Genomic DNA, 22,659 nt, shown 5'->3' with positions numbered 1-22,659 from the left:
TTGGTGCAGCATAATATGCTAGAAAGCTTTTTCACAGAAATGAGAAATGATCGTATGCTGAGGCGCATTCGATGCTGGGATGTTCTACCTGAATGGGATGTTAATACACTTTGTTTCTGTATTCTGCATTCTTTGGGATGTTACCAACATCTGCTGTCTTATTGCAATCGTGCATGAATGTTGTATTTGAAAGCACTCTAGTTCCAGTTTTAACTGGAATATGAGTTTCTCTCCTTTGGCCCATGTAAAGGAAAAGGAGATTTTACAAAGTGTATACCTCAATAAGATATAATATGCTCTGGTAGCATGGATTGTTGTTGTTTGATGTTTTGCATTTACTTGTGATTTTACCGAGACTATTTTCTAGCGAGATGCTAACATTGCAGGTAGCTTCTCAACATTTTATTGAACTTAACTTTGAGATAGAATAAATGTAGAGCTCCTAATAACATCGAATGTATTTCATTAATACTCAGATTATGTTCACTTCATCTGTAATGAACAGGAAATAAAGATGCTCAACCTGATTCTGTGCCTACTGCAGTCATGGTACAGGAAATGTTCAACAAGCTGCATATAACCGAACACAATCAGCAAAATGGGTAAAGGACTTCGCAGTCAAAAAGAAGGATTGGTGCAGTACAGTGAATGGAAAACTTCATTGTGGAAATGATCCAGAAGTTTGAATGGCGAACAGAAAGTTCATCTCTTTGAGATCTGTAGGAGCATTTTGTAGATGGGTATCATCATACTTGTTGAATTTCACGAGGTTAACCATACAAAGCTGAGATATTAAACACTTTCGGCTAAAATGCATAAAGTCGGCAAAGAACTTTGAAGATCAAGAAATCAAATTTCAAGATCAAATGGAATAGTAGCTCAGTGTTGGTGATCCGAAAAAGCGCGAGTTGGTGGAGCGGAATGATCGATTGCAGGGGTCACCTTCACCATCTGCTGTGTCTGTTCCTATTCCTGGGGCAGGCTTTTGTATAAAAACTAACAGTGACTCCACAACTTCAGACATTGTTGCACGAAATTCCCTCACAGGCTGCAAATATTAGTTGAACAAACAAACACATGAGACAGAAATAACAAAAATTTAGAAAGCTAAGAATTGTGAGGCCAAAAACAAAAAGTTAGCTCTGTTTCTTCAAAATCGCATGGAAGATGCAGTAATATCGTTCAAGGATGACGATGACTGCACTGGATTAGGTTCAGATCAGATGCATTACTGATTCAAAAATAGTATGAGGATTAGAAGAATGAAATCAGAATCATCAGATGCTTATTGGCGTGCTGATGCAATCAGTTTCAAAATTTCTTCAGAGCCTCCTCTGAAGAAATTTCGTGTGTCCCTATTGTGCAATACCTGGACACAGAGGGAGACGATGTCAGCAAAACGAGAAAGATCCTGGGGGGAGATTGATGTTTTGATTGCTGGATCAACCATTCCAGCCAGGTAATCACTATCATGAAGCCTCCTTGAAGCCCACTGGACCAGGAACTGCTCTTCTGTTGGTTTTGAACTGCTCCAACCAAAGGAAAGAACTGTCAGCAGAAGCAGAATTGAATTCTAGCAAATTCAGTTCATATGTAGTTTCTTTACCTGTCAAAAGATGGCCTTCCTGTTAAAAGCTCTAAAAGCAACACACCAAAGGCATAGACATCAGCCTTCAAGTTATTCATTCCAATGTAAACATCTTCAGTCGCAATGTAGCCACTATCAGCAATAGCCATTTCAGAAGCCTGTTTGCATCAATAGCAATTGACAAGAAGTTTGAGCTCATTATTTAGAAAATCTCTAAATCAAAATAAAGCAACATGACGAAGAGGAGGCGTTTTTTGAAAGTAAACTACAGATTTTGAAACCCGAAACATACTCCATGATTGCTAAGAAAAACAGGTTCTTGAAGAATGTACCTTGAGTTTTACACTGTTGCTTGAGAGGGGTCTCAAGATAGCCAGGCCAGAGTCGCAAATGCGAGGCCTCAGATCTTCATCAAGTAAGACATTGGCTGCTTTCAAATTGCTGTGGGCAACTGGAGGTTCGCAGGAGGAATGCAGGTAACTGAAAATTCCACAAAAATAGCGGTGCGTGTTCAAGAAATTGGAACTACAAAACTGTATGTTTCCAAGAAATTGGAACTAAAACCTACTACAATGCCAGAAATCCCAAGAGAATATTCTAGGATGAGTATGGTAGTGGGAGTTGTGCGTGTCAAAATACGATACAAAAAATATTATTGGCTTAGTTTTGAATTCTTACTTCACCCCCCGAGCTACACCAAGAGCAATTCGTAGACGAAGATCCCAAGATAGCGGTGTGTACTCAGTACAATGCAAGGCATCGTCAAGTGACAAATTCCTAACATACTCATAGACAAGGAGATGCTGTCCATGCTCCATACAGTAGCCAAGGAGTGTTACAATGTTAGGATGTCTCAATCTTGAAGCATTCCTTACAACATTCAAGAATTGTTCTTCTTCATGAAGAGACAATTCTACAGTGCTAATGTTCTTGACTGCCAACAACTGGAAAAGACAAAAAAATGACTTGTCAATATCTGAGATTCTACTTGGTTCTATATATCAAAGTTCTAGTTTTGACCTCTCCATCAGGCAACTTTGCGCTATGAACAGAGCCAAGGGATCCCCATCCAAGAAGGTTTTCCTCACTGAAGCTGTTTGTTGCTAGTTGAAGCTCTGCCACAGTGTAGCGTTTTGCACATATCGGGACTTTGCTCGTCTTGGAAAAACTTCTTCTGGAGACTTTCATTGGTTTGCTACGAATGGGAGGTAAATGCAAGGATTTGATTCCTGAAGAAGAGCTAAGTATTGATAGGTGCGGGCTACCCTCAGCGGCCGTGGAAGAAAACTCTGGCCAAATGGTACAAAAGAAGAAAAGGGATTGAAAAAAAACACTACGTTAGAGATACAAATTTCTGTAGGGGCAACAATATAGCAATTTCATTTGTACTGCTAAATTGCCAAGTGTCAGACCAGGGATCAATAGGGTGTGAGATTATGCAGGAAAGAGGTGGGTCATGGGTTCAAGAACATTTTAAAAACCACACATCACAGCAAGTGTTCAGAAGAATACAGATCATTTGGCGAAAAGAAATTCTTTTGCAGCTTTAGAAAAGTAAATTGAGCTAGACATGGCTAATGCAAACTATAGGTTGGATAACTTATCATGATTCACTAAAATCTAATTTTAGAGTATCTCTGACCTCCGCTTGTACTAAATGCAAGAGAATTCAGAGAATGCCGACTGCTCCCTATGCTCCTGAGCTTTTGATTCTGAGCTCGGCGAATGCGAACCACCAAAGCAAGTGCCGCGCAGAATGCCACCAGTGTGCCACCACCAACCAGAAAACCGATTTTACCCGAACCCAGTCTTCTTCTTTTATGTCCTCCTACTTTGTGAGTAGGATAACTTTCTATGGCACTGGATTCTTGAGTTGGTGGACCAGTTATACTCTGCTCATTTGGCAAATCCTCAAAAGGATACTTCCAGGGAGCGTATGGGTAATTTTTTCCACTGTCAAATCTATTGCCACCAAACCTGCATGCAAATGAAGTGGCAAAGCAGTATAAGCTTAGGAAACCAAATTAAGTAATTTAAGTCGGTGAATCATCCAATATCTTACCATAAGTTGTTTATAGATTGAAATTTTTCCGGGATAACACCACTAAAGTGGTTGTCCTCAATATTCCTGAAATAGATAGGATTGAGCGAGAGACGAAAATAAAAAAGGCAACAAAAGTTGCTTCAAGCATATTATACAGAAAAACTCACAAATCTGAGAGTGGGAGGTCAGCCAAATATACTACAGATCCAGTAAATTCATTTCCCTGCAAATATCTGCAACAAAAGCTAATATTATTCACCCATGTTGAAGACAGAAGGCGTATGAAATTCAGTGAGGGCAAACAAGACTCACAATCGTGTAAGATTTGCCAAAGATCCAAAAGAACTAGGTAGATCTCCACTGAACTTATTGTATGACAAATCCCTGGCAGAAGAGGTTGATGTTTTCAACAATGGAAATAAGTTAATGTACACAATTGAATCCTAATCCCATGCCTAGACAGTTTGCAATTAATCAAATAAACTGACAAAGCTTCAGGTCTAACAGAGGTTTAATGTTTCAATGCAGCACTCTTGCCATCCATTGGAGGTCAAAATTTTCAATTAGTATTGCTCAATTTTTAATGGTTCCTCAGAGCATCTCCAGTCACCCATAATCAACAAAGTTGCTAATGGTGTACTTCATCCATTCTTTAGGATGCAAGAACTGTTATCAAGCTCCGGTATTATGCACGAAAAAACTTGAGCTGAAATTAGCATGATTATTTTGAATTGCAAAGTAAACCATTTTCTGATGGCCTGAGGCTTCAATTTCTAAGAGCCAATGCAACATGCATACTAATTGGCCTATATCAGAACAAGCCAAATGCAAATGATCCCTTAATGCTGGTAAATTAGCATGGATGCAATTATGAATATTAGCAAATTAATCCACTTCCTGACAAAACAAAACAACTCCAGTTCATGAAGTCTCTGTTCACAGTGTGCTACAGCCTACAAATTTAAGGAACAAAATATGAGTTTAAAGTAATCATACATCTCTATCAGCTTTTCAAGGTCAGTAAAGACATCTCCCAATACTCCCGATAAGGCATTGTGGCTCAGATTCCTGAAAGCGTTACTTCTGTTACTACACGATAAAATCATTGCGGTAGACAGTCAAGGGACATGTTGCTTACAGATGCCGGAGATGCCTCATGTAAGACAAAGAGACGGGAATGTTTTGACTGAAGTTGTTGTTAGCCAAATTCCTGTATTCACCAGAAAGAAAAAGTAGAAGAGTCGATTTGCCAGCAGAGATCGAAGTTATTTTGCTTCAATGATTCAGTAAGAAAGAAGTCTTACAGGTGAGTGAGATTAATAGGTAAACCGAGTGGGATCTCACCCTGAATGTTATTTGAGCTAACGTCCCTATCAAACAAAGCATACAAAAGAATATCAATCACTAAATTATAGAATCTTGAACATGGAGTTAGAGACTAGCCAAAAAAGACTCAGAGTTGCTAGCTTACAGCTGCTTCAAGCTACGTAAGTTGAAGAGCTCCAGACCAAGATTACCAGTAAGCTCTAGTCCATGTAGGTTGCTGCAGAAGAGAAATAAATAACTTAAATCTGTCTTTAACAAATTGAAATTAGCTGATGAAATAAAAATGTTTGACTAGATTATGCGATTATACACGAAGATTACTGATGAACCAGTGCAGGAAATTCCCTCCCATGATTCATCACATGGATCACCACCTTCTGATTTCCAACCCTTCAACTGTGGCGGCCTATTCAGGGCATTATACATTGATCGAAGTACTTGGACTGCAGAACATATGTACAACAATTATAATCCAGAGACCTTCAAATTTGCTGAGTTATCTCCCTTAAATGAGTACATTTAGCTAGTTCTCAGATCTTATTGCTCAAGCCCAAAGGAACAGAAAAAGGAAAAGCAGAATCATATTATTGATATGCATCGTTTGATCATCAGAAACTTCTCTTGACTAAAGAATGTGACAGTTAATCTTCTTCCCACTTTCTAAATTAAACTGCACGACCATTAAAAATTGGCCTTCACGTTAACAGATCACAGATACCGAATCATCAAGATACAAGAGTACTTACTAGCCATTATTAGGAGCAATGTGAAAAACAAGTTTACATTAGAGAAATCATCATACTACTGAATAATAACATGCGTATATTCTTTGATACAAGGAGAAATTAATAAGAAAAGAGAGAATGAAAGTTAGAGAATAGTACCATCAAGATCATCTGTACGGGCCAAAACATTCAAGGACAAAATTGCTGAGAAGAAAATCCCAGCGAAACAGAACAACATCCAGCGCTTAGCCATCGTCCTTCGCCAAATTAATCACAAAATGCTAAACCAGAAAACACCTGAAAAATTAAACAGAAAGAATCAGCACCCATTTCAAGAAAGAAGTAAAAAAAAAAAGAAAAAAAGAGAGTAATCAAGTATCATTAATAAGAATTAAAAACCAGATCCTTTATTTCATTACCAAACGAAGCTGCTTTTTTAAACCAAATTAACCTGAGAATACAGAAAGAACAAAGCCCAGAAAAAAAACACTCGTGTAATTCTACTCTCAAGTCAAAAACGTCTGAAGCAAAAACTGAAAAAGATATTCAAGCTTATACAGAATTAAAGGGTTCAAGAAGATCAAGCAGGACGAATTTTTACTCGTCAAGCAAGAAATCTTAAGATTTTAAGAAGAGCGAATCAAAATTCTTGAGCTCTTGAGCTTCTTTTCCAGACTTTACCGGGAATTCAGGGAAAATGTAGAGTATACCTCTCTTCTTTCTCTTTCTCTACTGTGCCGGTGAGAGCGAGGAAGTGTGTGTGTGTGTGTGTGTGTTGAGGGTGGTGGTTTTTATCGAAGAAGTGTTCTGCTCGTTTTGGAGGGAATGCTTTATGGCGGTTAGTTAGTTAAAGATTTATCGTTCAAGCCCACCTTTTCTACCTGGCCCACGCCAAATATTTTGATTTGCTAGTCTTTTTTTTTTAAAAAAAAAAAAGATAAAACGAGGATTTCATTCATTCAAATCATTGATCAATACTAGTCTTTATTATTTGATAAAGGAACCAAAGTTCGGAAAAATTTTAGAGAAAAGCATGACATTGTACATTTAGAGGTGAAAGATCGACTATTTTTTTCTTATTTTGGAGGGACAAAAAATTACTCAATGTGGACATTTATCTTGGCTTGAGATTGGTTAATCAACTTATCAAACTAGATTTGATCAAAAGTTTATTTTTGTTAACTTTTCTTACTAAGTACAATAATCATAACAAAGGATATTCTTTTACATTGAAATAAATCAAATTACTTGAGCTGTCATCGAGCTAGATTGGATAAATAATTTCTTTTGAGTTTAGCTTGATAATGGTCAAAACAAACTCGATTATGATTTTAAATTCGTCAAGAAAATGAAATCAAACTTGAACATTGTAATCATTGATTTGATTAAGCTCATTCTTTCAGACTTGCAAAGTAAATAAAAAATGTACGAACTTTTTGATGCGTTGTTAGATGTGTAAAAAAACCTTATTTAGACAAACGTTCTATGTAAAAACATTCAAGGAGATCAAGTCCATTTTATGTTAAACGTACAAAAGTATTTGAAGTTGACTTGATTATTATTTAACCAATTTGACACTGGTTTTTATTGAGTTGGAGATTCATTTGACAATAAAGTCTACACACTTTTGTACTTTATGAATGGGAGGTTCTCTTTTTTTTTTTTCTTTCTTTTTTAAATGTATGAATAGAAGTCTTATATGGAAAATGTACATGTTGTCCCAAAATCTAGAATATTAATTATATAATGTAATGCTAAGTTTCAAACCAAAATAAATAAATAATATTTATTTATTTATTTATTTATATGTATATAGGGATGTTAATATATTTGTCTTAAACAAATATGAAGCAGCATCAGGTCAACTAATCAATTTAGAGAAATCCTCAGTGTTCTTCAGCAAGAACATTGAGCAGAGGGTAAAGGAAGCAATAGGGGAAGAACTGCGAGGAATTCGAGCTGTACATCAAGGGAAGTACCTGGGGCTACCAATGATAATTACACGATCAAAAGAACAAATTTTTGGGTTTATAAGGGACAACATAAGGAAAAAGATGGAGCATTGGAAGACAAAGCTACTCAGTCAAGCAGGCAAGGAAACTCTATTGAAGGCAATAACTATGGCTATGCCAACGTACGCCATGTCCTGCTACAAGCTTCCCCAAAAGCTATGCAAGGGAATTAGTTCACTGATGGCTAAATGCTGGTGGGGACAAAAGGAGAAAAAAGATAAGCAGCATTGGATTGCTTGGGAGATCAACAAAGCCTTACTTGCAAAACAAGTTTGGAGAATAATGACCTAACCCAACCTTCTGGTAAGTAAGTTTCTGAAAAGTAAATACTTCAAAGATGGTTCAATGCTTGAGAGCAAGATCCCCAAAAACGCATCTTGGATTTGGCAAAGTTTTATGAGTGCCAGAGAGATAATTAGAGAAGGGTGTAAAAAAAGGATAGGAAATGGAAGGGGGACCAACATTTGGGAAGATAGCTGGATCAATAACGACAGTGGAGGAAGGATCAAAACTCAGAAACCAGAGGGATGTAGCTTGCAAAAGGTCTCACAACTCATTGTTCAGCATAGATGGAATAGAGTGTTAATCTTTAAAGTTTTTAATAGGGAAGATGCAGAACACATCCTCAATATCCCAATAAGCCTGGCAGAAAGAGGAGATTGTTTGGTATGGAAACACTGCAACACAGGTCAATACACTGTAGCATCTGGCTACAAACATTTGCAGCAAGAGAAGAGGAAACGAAGGGAAAAAAAGTAACAAAGGAGAAGGATGCAGCTATCAACAAACAGATAGGAAATTATCTAAGGCACTTTGGAAGTTACCTATCAAATATAAGTTGAAAACTTTTGTGTGGAAATGCATCAATAATAGGATACCAACAAAGGCTCAAATCTTCCATAGGACACAAAGAGGAGAACCGATATGTTGTGGATGTGGAGAAAAAGAGGAATCAATTGAGCACATGCTGCTGCAATGCAAGATAGCAAAAGGAATATGGAAATTTGCATTAGTTAACTGGGATGGACTGGAAGACCAAACAGGCTGTTTCAAACAATGGTGGACCTCCATGATGACGCATGCAAGAACCAGGCAAGAAGGTGATGATCACATAGCGCTAACTGTCAATGTGCTGTGGCAAATTTGGAAATCGAGAAATGCCAGAATGTTCAACTCAGCACAACAACATCCCCTTAAAGTGAGTGAAAAGCTGCTAAAGAATGGAAAGAGTACCAGGAAACAATTCAGCAACGACCAAGGAAAAGCACAACAGAAACAAGAAGGCAAGAAGAGAACAATCAAAGAGAGCAAACTGGCTCAGAAGTGGTAACACTAAAGCTGACGACCCAACACCAGAATGGAAACAAATCCTTTGGTATAGGCATCACAGCTGCGAATGGCGCAAGCCAAGGAATTGCAGCCTGGTCGCTAAAGGAAAGGCAAGCAGGGAACAAAGCTCAGGACAATGCATAGGCTGTGAGGCTTTGTATGATCAAAGCAGCAACAAAGGGATGGTGAGACATCAAGATATGAATTGAGGATAGAAAACTGCTTGACCAAATACGAGCGGGAAAAGCCAGGAGCTTGGAGTCAGCCACTATAATAGAGGACATACAAAAAATGACTTCATGGTTTCGAATGTGCTTTTTTGATAGGTTAAATGAGGACATTGATAGCCTATGCTATAGTTTGAGCAAAATTGCTCTTTTAAACTTTTGTGACATGGAGTGGAATTACTCCACCCCAGAGTGCTAAATGCATTAATGTTAAAATAGGAGCCCTTGCTCCAACAGTGTATAGTTTGGTTGTGATATAAAATTCCTAACGTTTCGGGAAAAAAAAAGAAAAAAAAATTAATATATTTGTATTTGTGTGTTTCCCAGGGGCATAATTGCCTATTGGCTGGAAGGTTGAAACGACAACGCATTGCTGAATCACTTTGGAGTTTTGAACTGAACCTTCGCCTTCCTCGGGACCTCGTCCCCTTCCCATCTTTCCAGTAAAATTGCAGTGCGGAGCTGTGGTGAACGAGTATATGTAATGTATCCCGTGAAATAGAAGTTGGTTGCAGCAGTAATTTTTCTCTCTCACACAGTCACACAGTAAGAGCGAAACGAAGCATATAAGGATGGCGGAGCAACAAGAACAAGAAGATTACATGGGAGACCTCTCTCAGTTTTTACCTCCACCAGAAGCCTCCCATCTTCCTCTCAAATCTTCCTCTAAATCGGTCAGTTCCACTCACTCACGCAACTACAGAATTTGGGTCTTGTAAATTGCTCCTTTTTTTTATTGGTTTTTTATATCATAATTGGTTCATGATTCATAAATTGAGGTTTATATTGAAATCTTCAACCCTAAAAAACCCTAGCAAATTAGCTTATGATTGGTTCAATACAAGAATCTTTATCTATTCATTTATTTAATTTGATCAATTAGTCTAATTTAGGACCCAGAGGAGATTTTTTTTTTTTGAAATCTTGAAATTAAGTAATATGATTAGTTAGTCCTTATTTTCACGTTGAAAGTCCAATTTTTTTCTTATTGGTCAATCTCATTTCCAATGTAATTCATGATGGTGTCTGGTGAATTTATTGAAATAATTTTAAAAAAAAAAAAAAAAAAAACGTCCTGATTTTTATACTGATTTCAGGTTTCTAATGCCAGGGCAGTGGTTTCGAGCTCATTGAATAAGAAATCTAAGAATTTAAATTGGCAAGAAAGGAAAAAACTCAAGAGAGAGCAGAAGCAAATTGAAGAAGACCAACAAACAATGGCTAACGTAGAAAAAGCTATTCCACAATCCAACATTGGGTTTAAAATGTTGAAACAAATGGGATACAATCCTGGTTCAGCTTTAGGCAAGGAATGTTCTGGTCGGGCTGAGCCTGTCAGGCTGGAGATTAGGAGGGGTAGAGCAGGGATCGGGAAAGAGGATCCCAAGGTGGAGCAGATGAGGAGGGAGAAAGAGAAGGTTGAGAGGGAAAGGATCAAAGAAGAGGAGTTGATGGTGGATTTCGGGCATCGACAAAAGGAGCGTTGGAAGGGAAGAAGAATCATTGTGAATTTTCGGAAGGCGGAAGCGGCTTTGGCCCAGTTGGAGAATAGGGAAGTTGAAGAGGTTGAGAAGAAGGAAGATGAGAGTGGAGAGAAGGAAGAAGAGGAGGAAGAAGAAATAACGGAGGAGGTACGAGTGTCTTTTCCATTGCTTGGGTATATCGGTATCATTTGCTGAATCTTCGAGTTGATCTTTACGGCTTTGTTTGCAAGTTGGTGTTCAGCGTCTTTGTTTTGTTGTGTTGAAGGGTTTAGTAACAGAGTGTTTTGAGACTAGTTTTTGGTGTTCTAATAGATGATTAATTGGATAAGTTTCAATGGTTTTTGGTGAACTTGAAAGATGCCTTGTTTTGTTGAATTGTGTTACAAGTATTCTTTATGTCTAAGTAAGATGCAGTTTGGAAACAAAATTAAGTGGAGATGAACGCTAAATGTGAGAAGTCTGGACTTTTTCTTTGTTGAAGGTTTATCATGTGCATATCTATGATCATAATAGCACTGGTTGACCATGTAACTATACTACTATGAGGGAAGGTTGTTCAGTTGTTTTCTACTTCTTACGTAAGATTCTTCTCAGACACTATCTTTTCAGGTCAAAATTTGTAGGATTCTTTATTTGCTTAATGCGTTTGGTTTCTTTATTTGCTTAATGTGTTTGGCATGTTTTCAGTCTTGAGTATCACTGCAACTGCTTATACTTTCTGGCGCAGGATCTACTTGCTATATTGATGAAACTGAGAGATGAGCATTACTATTGTCTGTTCTGTGGCTGTCAGGTAAGCATGCTAATGTGACAATATTACACCAACCAACATGATTTAGTAATTTCTTTGGCTAAAGAGAAGAAATTAAGCTCTAATTTTTTTAGTAATTCTCAAGAAGCATTTTCCTTTCCCTCCTGCTGAACTGAAAGAAAGAACTACAGCATACCAGTTGTAAAGACAAATGCAGGAGCATCTTTTTTATTTTTTATTCTTTTTCATGCAATTGTTTTTTCCTTGACTTATCATTCACTTCTTGTACTTCTCCAGTATGAGTCAAAGGAGACGCTCTTGTCCTGTTGCCCTGGTGTAGACGAAGATGACCACTAGAGTGATAAAGATAAATACGCAATTGACAAGTACTCTTATCCTTTTCTGGAGCATCCTAACATCTTCTTTGCTTATGGTTCACTTCTTCAACTTCTCCAGTACGAGTCAAGGGAGCGACTCTTGTCCAGTTGCCTTGGTGTAGATGAAGATGATCACTAGAGTGAGAACCCTTGATACAGAATTTGACGTGGGGATTGTGAGATCAGGAGCAGATCTTACAGATGAGCAAATACTGCATAGGGACTTGGGCAAGTGTCAGATAACTTTGATTGAAGGTACTGGCCTTTGAAAATCTCACATGTCCAAGCTGGTAAGAAGCAAAGTGACAAGTTGGAGGATGACTTTTTTAAACTGGCCAAATTAATGTAAAAGCTGGTGTGTTGCCCATGTTCAAGTTGGCCAACGTATTTTGAGAAGACACAAAAGCATGTAGCTTTGAGTTATGTATCTTGATCAGAACCTCTAAACGTTTTCAATATGCCAAGATACTGTTAAGACAGCCAGGCTGCTTACTGGCTAAGGTGTTTTGTGGAACGTTGGCATCTCAATAACTTGCACAATTTGGAGTTGTTCATTTCCCAGAAAAAAATGAAATTATAAGTGCACAATCCTTTCTGTTTTTGCGATCAACCTTGATGCTTGTAATCGATTCTCATACTTAAAGCCTCCGTTGTTCCTCTCAACGGTCCTAAAATGTTCCTCACACTTAAAAGTGAACTTTCTGCTTCTCTGTGGTACAAAAGTTAGTGCACTGCAGAATGATGCTCAGCAGATGTTGCCTTGATCATTTAGCAGCTGATGTTTATTTATTTTTATTTTTATTTAAAGGGAAACTCGAAGCTTTGCAAGTGAAATGGTAAGAACTTGGGAGTCAAATTTGGAATTTTTCTTGGTCACCTGGTTAGTAGAACTGGGTTGAAGACTAACAGCAAATGAAGAATAACTATTTACCCGCTAGGTCCAAATGGTACAGAATCATTCCCAGCAAGGTTTAAATAATACGCAGAACAACAGTAGCGAGATATCACTTTAGCTACATTAGCCATTCTTCTCCTCCCTCCCTCCCCCCAGGGTTTAACAATTCACTAGCAAGATATCACTCCCTGATAATTGGTCCTGCAATCCAACTCCCTGTATTGGTTGTTTTACCCTCAGGGGAGAGAGAATTCTGGTAGTCAAAGACAATTCTCAAGAACATTAAATTAAAACACATCTAATCCTATCATCATTCCAAACAATTCACAAGACAGTAAATAAAAACACACAAACTGCTATTATCATTCCAAGTCTTAGGCAGCATGCAGAAACGAGACTGATAAATGTTACTGTCAGATAGCACGCAAGTTATTAGTCGATTGAGAAGAAACAAACTGACACATCGATTTATTTGTTAAGCATAAAAGTCTCCAGAAGCATACAACGAGAACTCAGCCATTCAAAGTGACCAGTGCATGTGCTGAATGGAAGAATTATAACCCCGAGAGTGTTCGAGTCCCAGGTATTCTCGTCCATTCTGCGAAGATGCATCAAGATCCCCAGAATACTGACTACTGGCAGGCTGTGAAAGTTGACCTAATCCCAGCTCAGGCGGAATCTCATTCGATCCACTATTATTTTCACCACCCTTGAACCCCCACATTGGGCTTGAGAAGTGATCGATGGCCTCACCATGGGAACCAGATGCTTGAATCACTCCACAGGGCGTCCCATTCACATTAGCTAAGCCATTAGCCCCAAGACTCGAAGATTGGTTTCCTGAGCCCCAGGAGTGAGTTGACAGAAGAGAGAGAGCACGACTGGAGTCTGAGACTCCAGCCAGACATCCTCCTGAAGAAATAGCAGGACCCACATAGGTGGTCCTACCTGCTGAACCGTGCAGTAGAAGCTCAGATGGAGGATTTTCAGGGTTGCCCTGCCATGGATGTTGAAGAAATTTTCCAGTGCCAGTAGGTTGATTGCCCGTTGCTCGGACAGACACTCTTCCATTTGGCCATGAATCCCTCCCACTCAGAGCTGGGTATGCAGAGAAGTCCATCAGAAACCCTCCAGATCTGCTACTGGATTCTGTCAATAGGTGCATTATATAATAGTTCAAGTCATTCAACAAGGAGAGTAAAACATAGCGTATGTGGTAACCGTACAATGGCAACAATGGAGACGAGTTCAGATAAAACAAGCAGAAATCTAACCAAAGAAAGATGAAGACAAACTTCCGTAGCGACTTGACAACAACGATCCAGGAGGTGGCTTCCTCCTGCGCTCATTATGGCCAGCCAGGCGCCTGCGGCAACTTCGCTTTCCTTGGTCAAATTCAGGCAATTGATGGAACCTAGAATCAGACTTTCCTATTAATTTATTGAATCATTAAAAGCTGTGGAATGCAATTAGAGTTGATTTTTCCATTCACATTCATTTGTTCTCTCCATGACATAACCCTGAAGCCTTCTAATGCTTCAAGATTAGAATCTGGATTGCAATCAGATTTGATTTCTACATTCACTCTAAATTGTTTTCTCCATTTCATAATCCTGAACTGTTTTTAATTTTTCAAGGTTACAAGTACCAAGGAGTGCTGAATTAATTATGGATTAGCAAGAACACATTGAAACACACTGATTCATTCACTCGTTCCCCTCTAAGGTGAAAGTTTTGTGATCAACATTTTTGAATGAGACAAAATTCAAAGCAATTGGAGACTACTCTGAATATTAATACTACCACTATCACCATGCATGTTCTACTGTTACCCACTTAAATCAATTATCTATGTCCTTTGTAGAAAAGCTAAAAGCGAAGAATGTGTAGTTAGTGTTAGTACATTGTCCTCATTTATGAACTATAAACTTCCACAAAGGATATATACATAGGCAACCATGGACGACATACAAGCCACAGAACAGATGAAGGAATTTATGCTGCTTCTTGTGTTGGTTGTTTTTCCATACACACAGCATGTAGAATTAATGCTACCATTACCAGATTTGGTTTTAGGGTATCATGTATGCATAACTGCAATGTAGGATTGCTTTAAACATGAGGTACAATGCTGATGGTGGACTTTTAGTTCACAGGCTAAAGGTAAATGGATGACAAGATGGTGCTCATCATGCATTGAAAGGAAAATGGCTGAAGACTTCTGACTATTTGGGTCTTCTATTTCGGATTAAAAAATAGTTTCGGAGGCCAAAAAGGCGAGTTGGGTCAAAGATATATTAGAGTAGCTTTCTGTACACAATTTGGTTGATTTTGGCCTCTGTACTATTCCTCGACGTTAAGAAAAAATGAGCTGCTTTCAAATAGATGATAAAGAACTAGACAGAAAATATCAACCTTTCAAGTCTGCTGGAACAAAAACCGTAAGCACTAATCCCTCCTCTACTGTTACTAGGATGGCCACAATTTCATAAAACTAATGTCATAGGTTACCAAAACAAGGTAAAACTCCCTATAAATACTATAAACCACAAGCAGAATCCAAGGGATAATACTCTAGTAGTTTTTTACCATAATAGCAAGTTAAGAAACTCAGGTAAAGAAAATATTTAGCTCGTGGGTAGCTCATTAAGTCCCACAATTGTTTGAAAGATACAAGTGGACTGCTTCACATGCCAGCATGAGCCAAGGTTTATTGCATTCAATGGTTGATAAAACTCATAATGGTCATAGGAATACTGAAAAGATTAAACAGTTGATCCTTAGTGCAACTTAGAGAACTTGAGTTTGTCTCACCATCAAACAAGTTTGTCTGTGTGTTAAAAAGCATACATGCACATCATGTAGAGATAAAGTTCAGCTCGGAAAGCAAACTCTCCAAGAAGCATTGTGAAATGGCTTTAAAGCACTCCACCTACTGTCATATGGAAAGCAATTAGACTTGTGGTGGGCCTGTTGTACTCACTCATATATTCTGGGCACTTAGCTTTTGACAAGTGGTGACTGTTAACTTTCAGATTTGTGAAGCACAGGGACAAGAAGTGAATTTAGGATGATAAGCTTTAAAGCCTAGACCTTAACATTTAATAGGAACACCTCAATTCTGACAAACAACAAAGAGACAATCAACTTCCACAAACGGGTAAGTTAGTTTGAGTGGCATCAGCATGGTGTGAAACATGAAAACAATAACAAAATTACTCAATTATGATCTTCTAGTTCAATTTTAATTTTATTTTATCTTATTTTGTAAGTAAAGCTTGGATCATGGGCTTTCCACCAAAAAAAAAGTACAGGGGCACCTTAATTTAGGTCCCCCCAAGAAAGCTATTGATCTTGATATTAGGCATTGTACAGTCACCTATATGCAAACAGCTACTAAGCCCTTTGGAAGAGGACACCTTTTGTTATCTAGAACCCACTATTAAGTGTGCCTTGAGTGGTTTACATCCATTTACAAGCAGAAAAAAAATTTTAGTAGGGCCTTGGTGAAAGCTATTAATCTTACTAAAAAGGCATACAGTCACCTGTACAGATCCTCTTGAGTGGAGATAGTCAACAACAACCAATTACTTTTGATTTACTACGTTGTAAGCTGTCACAGGGCCTTGAGAACCTCAATAAGGTACCTTAGACTATTTCCATGCCTAAACCTAACCACAAGATATCTTTAATCAAAGAAATCTCATGTCCACAAGTATCATGGTGGACCATCACAAACACCCATCAAATTTAATGTGGTTTGAGCATGCACCATAATCTGCAGTGTGTGATTACAAAAGCCTTCACATTACATGAATCTAGGCAACTCAAGATCCAAGAGCCCAGAAAAGAAACTGCAATCAATTAAGTCCCCATTGTCCAAGTACCGCTATTTGCATGACAAAGCACAAAGGAGGTTGATATGAGAAAAGTCAGGATTGCATTTGTCCATTCGACATGAAAATGTTCAGCCAAAAGATGTTTAACACTAAAATTTCTAGTTACTTAAGGATACAGGCATAAGGTTTTAAAGTGAGAAGAGAGAGTAGCCAATTAATGGGAACGAGAGAAGAGAAACAACTATTGAGATTGGATTTGTTTCAAATTGAGTTAGGCAAGTTTCTAGAGATTCAGCAAAAACTGATGAGGGTCTCTTCATTTTAGGCAGCTTCCACATTTCTTCCTAAGATCGCCTCATAGTAGAAACAGCATTTATCATGGTACTACATGTTTCTGGGGTTTCATAGCTCCATATCAATGGCTTTAACTTTTGGTAGATGTTTGGTGATGAAATTCATGGAACAGTTAGCACTAATTATTAGGCAAGCAACCTTCTTCATGGCATCACAGGTATGGCACATAAATACAATTCCAAGCAGCTTTCAACAATTTAACATAAAGCATTTTGAGCCATCAATAACATATGTTCCACAAGCACGTGGCTTTCAATTTTATCAACCAACATGAAATGTACTTGAGAACAACATATACATCATCCAATATTTATTCACCTGAAGAAATTAAGATAGTTCATTATATGTCCATCACTATATAAAGTAGTCCTGTAAGACCACCATGTCTTTGCAGTTACAACCTAGTATACTCCTCCCCCAGTCATTAACCAGAGACTGAGGTCATAGAGAAGAGCAGCGCGTGCTTGGACATGCAGACAGGGTCTCTTACAGCCGTTTACTGATCATCATGCCACCAATTTGACTCTTTGAACTGATCATTTGTATTCTGTTAAAGTTCTTATCTTTATATTTGACCATAGAGCAGCAGTCTAATAGGATAAAGTAATCCAATCAACAACAAACCAAGGTTCTAATATCTTGCTGCGAACCAACCATGACCAAAGTGGAGGAAGAGAAGCACATAATCAATGAACTATTTGTCTTTTATCCTGTCCTTGAGCAAGAACACCAGTGCCTAGCATACAATTATTAAGCACTTATATCAAGCAATTTGATATCCGGAAAATCAATTATCAGTCCAGGTACTTTATTCTGGTCCACACCACCCGTACAGCACAAACAAAATTATGAACTTTGAAGTCCATAGTAATATATCCTTGGCTGCCAATATTCGTACTCCACCTCTATTTTCCGGCCCTCAACTTGTGTTTGGATTGCATTTTCTGTCATTTTTCATGGAAAAATTACTATAGCGATTTGATATATGTGAGGGAAAAAGGTGATAGGAAAATGTGATCACGGAAAACGATAATATTTTTGGACGAAAACAAGCAATCCAAACAAGGTTATCTCTCAAAGCACCATTGCACTCTCCTTATTAACTAGTACTTAAATTCATTAGAACATAAGAGAACTCGAAAATATCATCGAATAGGTTTCAGAAATGCATTAGGAATGATTGTTAGCATAGAAGTATTAATTAATCTAATTAGTCCTAATCTGCAAAATCCAACTGACCAGACATCTTGCATTAATATTTAAATCATTCTAAACATCACAGCTTAGGACTTTTGATGGCTAGTAGATTATGGACCCAACTAAAAGAACAAGACAAAAAGAATGCAGAACCAGTTTCCAAAACTCTGTTTCATCAAGGACCACAGAAGGAAAATGGTCAACTAAAACAAAATACAAGGTAGTTTTCGTGTGATTCAGCAGAAAAACAGAGATTTAAGGCGTTAATAATTTTTCTCCCTAGGCTGGGGGGACCAGACTAACGGATGAGTGGGGTACTCTGAGGGAGGATAGAAGAAAACACCCTGAAAGAAAAAATAAATAAATAACACAGACCACAACCGCCCACCAAGATTTATTTAAAGCCCATTGCCCCGCCTAAACAAGATAAACAACTATCAGTCCAGAGAAGCAATCTAATTAACCTCAACATAGCTATCTGTACCTACCCGGCATAAGGTAAAAGCTCAGCAAACTGGTAACCGAGGAACCAAATTCTACTCATTCATGATATCCAAATTGAGCAGCAATCTATCTGAAACTCATATGCTACCTCACTGTACCGCACAAGTAAGTTCATAAATTAAAGTTCTTGAAAGGTAAAATAAGCTGAGCTGACCTGCTACACTGCTGGCAAAACCTCTGCTGGAGGCCAGCAACAATGACAGTAGGAGACTTGGAATGAGCACCACAAACTTTATGCCTTGAATAGTAAGGTTTAGCATCACTCAGATCTAATTTACATCCTTCAACCTGACACCTAGGGGGCTGGCCTCCACCTGGGGCCACCCCACTTCTCCCTTTCTTAGCCGGAGCAGGGGGAGGCCTCCCAGACTCAGATGCCTTGGACTCAGAATCAACACCGCCACCAGGCTTACTGCCCTGCCGGGCCTGCCCTCCTCCAGCTCCATCAGCAGTTCCAGCAACAGCAGCCTCAAAGTAAATTTTCTTCCCAAACTTCAACCCATTAAGGGAATCAGATGAGCTTGGGGATGATGAAGAAGAGCCTGAAGCCAGTTCCATTTTTGCAGCCTAGAACCCAGTTCATGACTTCAACATCATCCTCGTCATTTCCCTTTTCCCCTCGTCTGTTTTGTTGAGTGGCCAAATCAAGAAAACTCGTACTCTTAGACCTTCACCCCTGTACCTATAAATGTAAAGACCAACAGCAACTAGAGTGGAAAAGGCGTTTTTGTTTTCCTTTTTATAAGAATATTTGCCTCGACGACTGTAGTTGTACCTGGAATAGTGTGTGTTTGTTGGCAGTTTCAAGAGGGAGCGTGGGAATATGAGGGAAGGACTCAGGATTCAGTAGCAGTAAGTAGTGAGTAGTTTTAGAAAGTTGATTTTGGTAACTGGGGAGTTTGTTTGGAGAAAGTAGAAACAAAGGAGAGTGAGTGAGCTAGCTAGGGAGGGTTGGAAGGAGGAGGTGAGGGTTGGTATAGTAAAGAGAATAGGAGACAGATGACAGGACAGGGCCATCAGGCCAGCTTGGGAGTTGTGCAAAAAACTCTGAACGCACCAAACATTTCTTTTCTTTCCTGCTGAAGACTGAAAGAAAGAGGGCTGAAGAGGCCAGACAACCACCACTACTACTTCTACACAGTGCAAGGAAAGAAAAAATAATGGAGGTGAGAGTGGCAACTCACAAACTGGGAAAGCAAAGCGATTTTGTTTTGAGAGATGATGGTAAGAGGGAGCTGAGAGGTGTCGCTTTTTCTCTGAGTACTGCCTTTTGTTGGAGCTCTCTCCAAGTCTCAGCAGCTTTACGAGCCCCACTTTTTGGGTCACTAACTCAACTGTCGTTTTTAAAACACGGTTAATGACACTTTGCCCCCCTAATAGTGGGAGTAATAACACTTTGCCCCCTCAATAAAAATAATAGCAAGCACTTTACCCATTAGACAATACTAATATTTTATTTAGTATTTTTTTATAAGTACTTATTTCATTTGAAAATATAGAAAATTTGATTGCTTAAGTATGTTGATAATTCTATCACCATGATCTTTTAATTTTATCTTTAGACAAATTGATCCAATGAAAGCATAGGTTATAACTTCTAACACCATTCATACAATAGTTTAGTCCATGATATATATATATATATATGTATTAGTAGGTAATATACATAATGTATATCGATATGTAAAATTCAATAATTCAATCTATAATTGGGAATTTGATAATTCCATTCTGAAACTATTTTATCAAAATTTAATCTTGAATTTAGTAATTGAATTTGAATATCTATTCTCAAACTGTTTTACCAAATTTTAAAGTTTGGATATCAATCGATTTCTTTGATCAATATCCAATATCAAACGAAGACTAGATGAGCCTTTTTTATCAATATCTTTGGAGCTAAACATCCCTAAATGTGTGCTGCTTAAAAAAAAATTTTCTAATGCTAAATATGACTTCTATTCCTCAATAAATGTCCTTTGTAAATTACTGTTATTTCTCAATAGCTTGGGAGCACGTTATTTATCAATAACATAAGAGTCGAATTGTCAACATATTTAAATAGTCCACTTTTCTGCTTTTTAAATGAAATACTTGCCACAAGTACCGAATAAAATATTTTCAAATGGATAAAGTGCATATTATTTTCATTGAGCGGAACAAAGCGTTATTACTCCACTTTCTGGGGAGCAAAGTGTTATTAACCCTTTAAAATACTCATTAGTCCCCGGACTCTCTCCTCCCACCGTCCACTCCTCTCCATTTTTCCATATAGAGGTCTCTATAACACAGCCCCAAAATACTCATTAGTTCTAGATCTCGTTAGAATTGCATCTTTATTTTTTAAAGATTTATGTGGAGTGCTATGTGTGTTTTAATAGAAGATTATTTGGGATAATTAAAAGAATATGGTAATGATTTTTTAATGTGATGTATATGAGATAAAAAAGGAAATTAAAAATGTATTTATGATATAAACAGATAAATTTGTGTAAATAATTTGCTAGCCAAACACACTAGATATCACTTTTCTAAATCCAATTAAATTCATAGGTATAGGAAGAAATCCACTTAAGCACAATGAGTGTGTTTGGACAGGAGATTATTTGAATTGTTATTTGAAATAAGTACTGTACCCTGTGAAGATTGTAACACATTTGAAATTAAAAAAAAAAAGATGATTAAAAAGATAAAAATATGAGTAAATTTTACATACACTGACGGCGTATACACTATCACGTTTGGATATATGACACATATACAAAATTTTAATTTGTTTGGATTGTGTTTTATTTCTCCAATTTTATCTGCTTACATCATCATTACAATTTCCAATACACCTTTTTATCTTCCCAATTACCTTTTTATCTCACACACATCACATCACAAAAAGTGCTACAGTAAAAATATTCCAAATAAAACACAATCCAAACAAACCTGTGTGGTGAAAGTGTATAAACTGTCAGTGTATAGAAAATTAATCCTTAAAAGATTGTTTGCTTTCGTTCGTGTTTAGTTCCCACCAGATTTCCATCTTTCTCGGATAAAGCATATATAATATATGTGCCATAAAAATATAATTAAAGAACGTACGAGAAGGATATTCTAAAAAATTATTTTCCACAAACCTCGCAATCCAAATATATCTATGTTAATGTTGTGTAGATATCTGCATTAGCTAAATAACTTCGTTTCTGTAAATTGTTCATCATAATTAGTAAAAGCTATCATCATACTTGTGCAATATATGTAAATACGTATAATATAAAAATTGGTGGTAATGCAACATAATCTTTCACAATAACAAGAAATTAACTCATACTTTTGTTCTATAACTTTTAAATGTATTCATTGCTATTTATGTATGAATTTGTATACGTATTTTGCCCAACTCGTATTTTTGCGATGAACTATTAATCATATATACTTAAAAAAAAATCCGTATAATATGCATATGTACAACTGTCTCGTAATTCACTATGTTGTTCACTCACAAATTCAATCAGATTTTTAAAATTTCAATCCCCTCCAAACAATTAATTTTTATGGATTCTTCACCATAAATTGTTTGTAATTGTTGGAATCCTAGACACGCATGGTAAAAAGCGCAAGTATACATCATACATGTGTGAGTATATTTTAAATTGGCATAAGAACAGTAATTGTGACACATGATTGAAGGTTTTACGCATACTTAAGATTCGAGATATGTTATATTTTTGACGTAAATAAATTGTTCCTTTTTTTTTTTGTCAATTAAATAAATTGTTCTTTTGATGATAAGAAGATCCATATTTTGAGGAATTGCAACGTCAGATGTGGTAAGATCTTGGGAGCAATAGTGGGACCTTTGGGACATTATAGTGACAAGACGAGACATTATTACATTTTGACAAGATTTGGCCTTTGGGACCTCCACTCCATGGTTAAGACATGGAACACATGCTTGAGGTAAAAATTTGAACTTTGTCAAAGTTCGATCACCGGCATCTATGGCTTTGTTTGGA

The 22,659-nt window shown here is 37.5% G+C and overlaps 3 protein-coding genes across 3 annotated transcripts; 1 reads left to right on the top strand and 2 right to left on the bottom strand.

The window, feature by feature from the left end:
- Positions 1–631: 631 nt before the first annotated feature.
- On the bottom strand, positions 632–6,467 carry LOC113696435 (protein STRUBBELIG-RECEPTOR FAMILY 2-like). The gene is made up of 17 exons (XM_027215850.2): positions 6,394–6,467; positions 5,843–5,980; positions 5,269–5,401; positions 5,104–5,175; positions 4,937–5,002; positions 4,771–4,842; positions 4,629–4,700; positions 3,945–4,016; positions 3,800–3,865; positions 3,651–3,716; positions 3,231–3,565; positions 2,609–2,877; positions 2,267–2,532; positions 1,921–2,068; positions 1,607–1,746; positions 1,370–1,526; positions 632–1,048 (listed from the first exon to the last, which is right to left on the bottom strand). The coding sequence occupies exons 2-17, from the start codon at positions 5,934–5,936 to the stop codon at positions 863–865; spliced, it is 2,214 nt and encodes a 737-aa protein (XP_027071651.2). The 5' UTR covers positions 5,937–5,980; positions 6,394–6,467; the 3' UTR covers positions 632–862.
- Positions 6,468–9,612: 3,145 nt separating this feature from the next.
- LOC113694883 (uncharacterized) lies at positions 9,613–12,417 on the top strand. Its single transcript, XM_027213785.2, has 4 exons — positions 9,613–9,925; positions 10,349–10,882; positions 11,463–11,528; positions 11,784–12,417. Exons 1-4 carry the CDS (start codon positions 9,824–9,826, stop codon positions 11,841–11,843), a joined length of 762 nt encoding a protein of 253 aa, XP_027069586.1. The 5' UTR covers positions 9,613–9,823; the 3' UTR covers positions 11,844–12,417.
- Positions 12,418–13,093: 676 nt separating this feature from the next.
- On the bottom strand, positions 13,094–19,941 carry LOC113696249 (squamosa promoter-binding-like protein 17). The gene is made up of 3 exons (XM_027215670.2): positions 18,807–19,941; positions 14,033–14,172; positions 13,094–13,907 (listed from the first exon to the last, which is right to left on the bottom strand). Exons 1-3 carry the CDS (start codon positions 19,208–19,210, stop codon positions 13,279–13,281), a joined length of 1,173 nt encoding a protein of 390 aa, XP_027071471.1. The 5' UTR covers positions 19,211–19,941; the 3' UTR covers positions 13,094–13,278.
- Positions 19,942–22,659: the final 2,718 nt, after the last annotated feature.

This window comes from Coffea arabica, chromosome 6e (genome assembly GCF_036785885.1).
Source record: "Coffea arabica cultivar ET-39 chromosome 6e, Coffea Arabica ET-39 HiFi, whole genome shotgun sequence".
Taxonomy (NCBI): domain Eukaryota; kingdom Viridiplantae; phylum Streptophyta; class Magnoliopsida; order Gentianales; family Rubiaceae; genus Coffea; species Coffea arabica.
The sequence above is the reverse complement of the archived record's forward strand: the minus strand, read 5'-3'. Positions and strand labels throughout refer to the sequence as shown.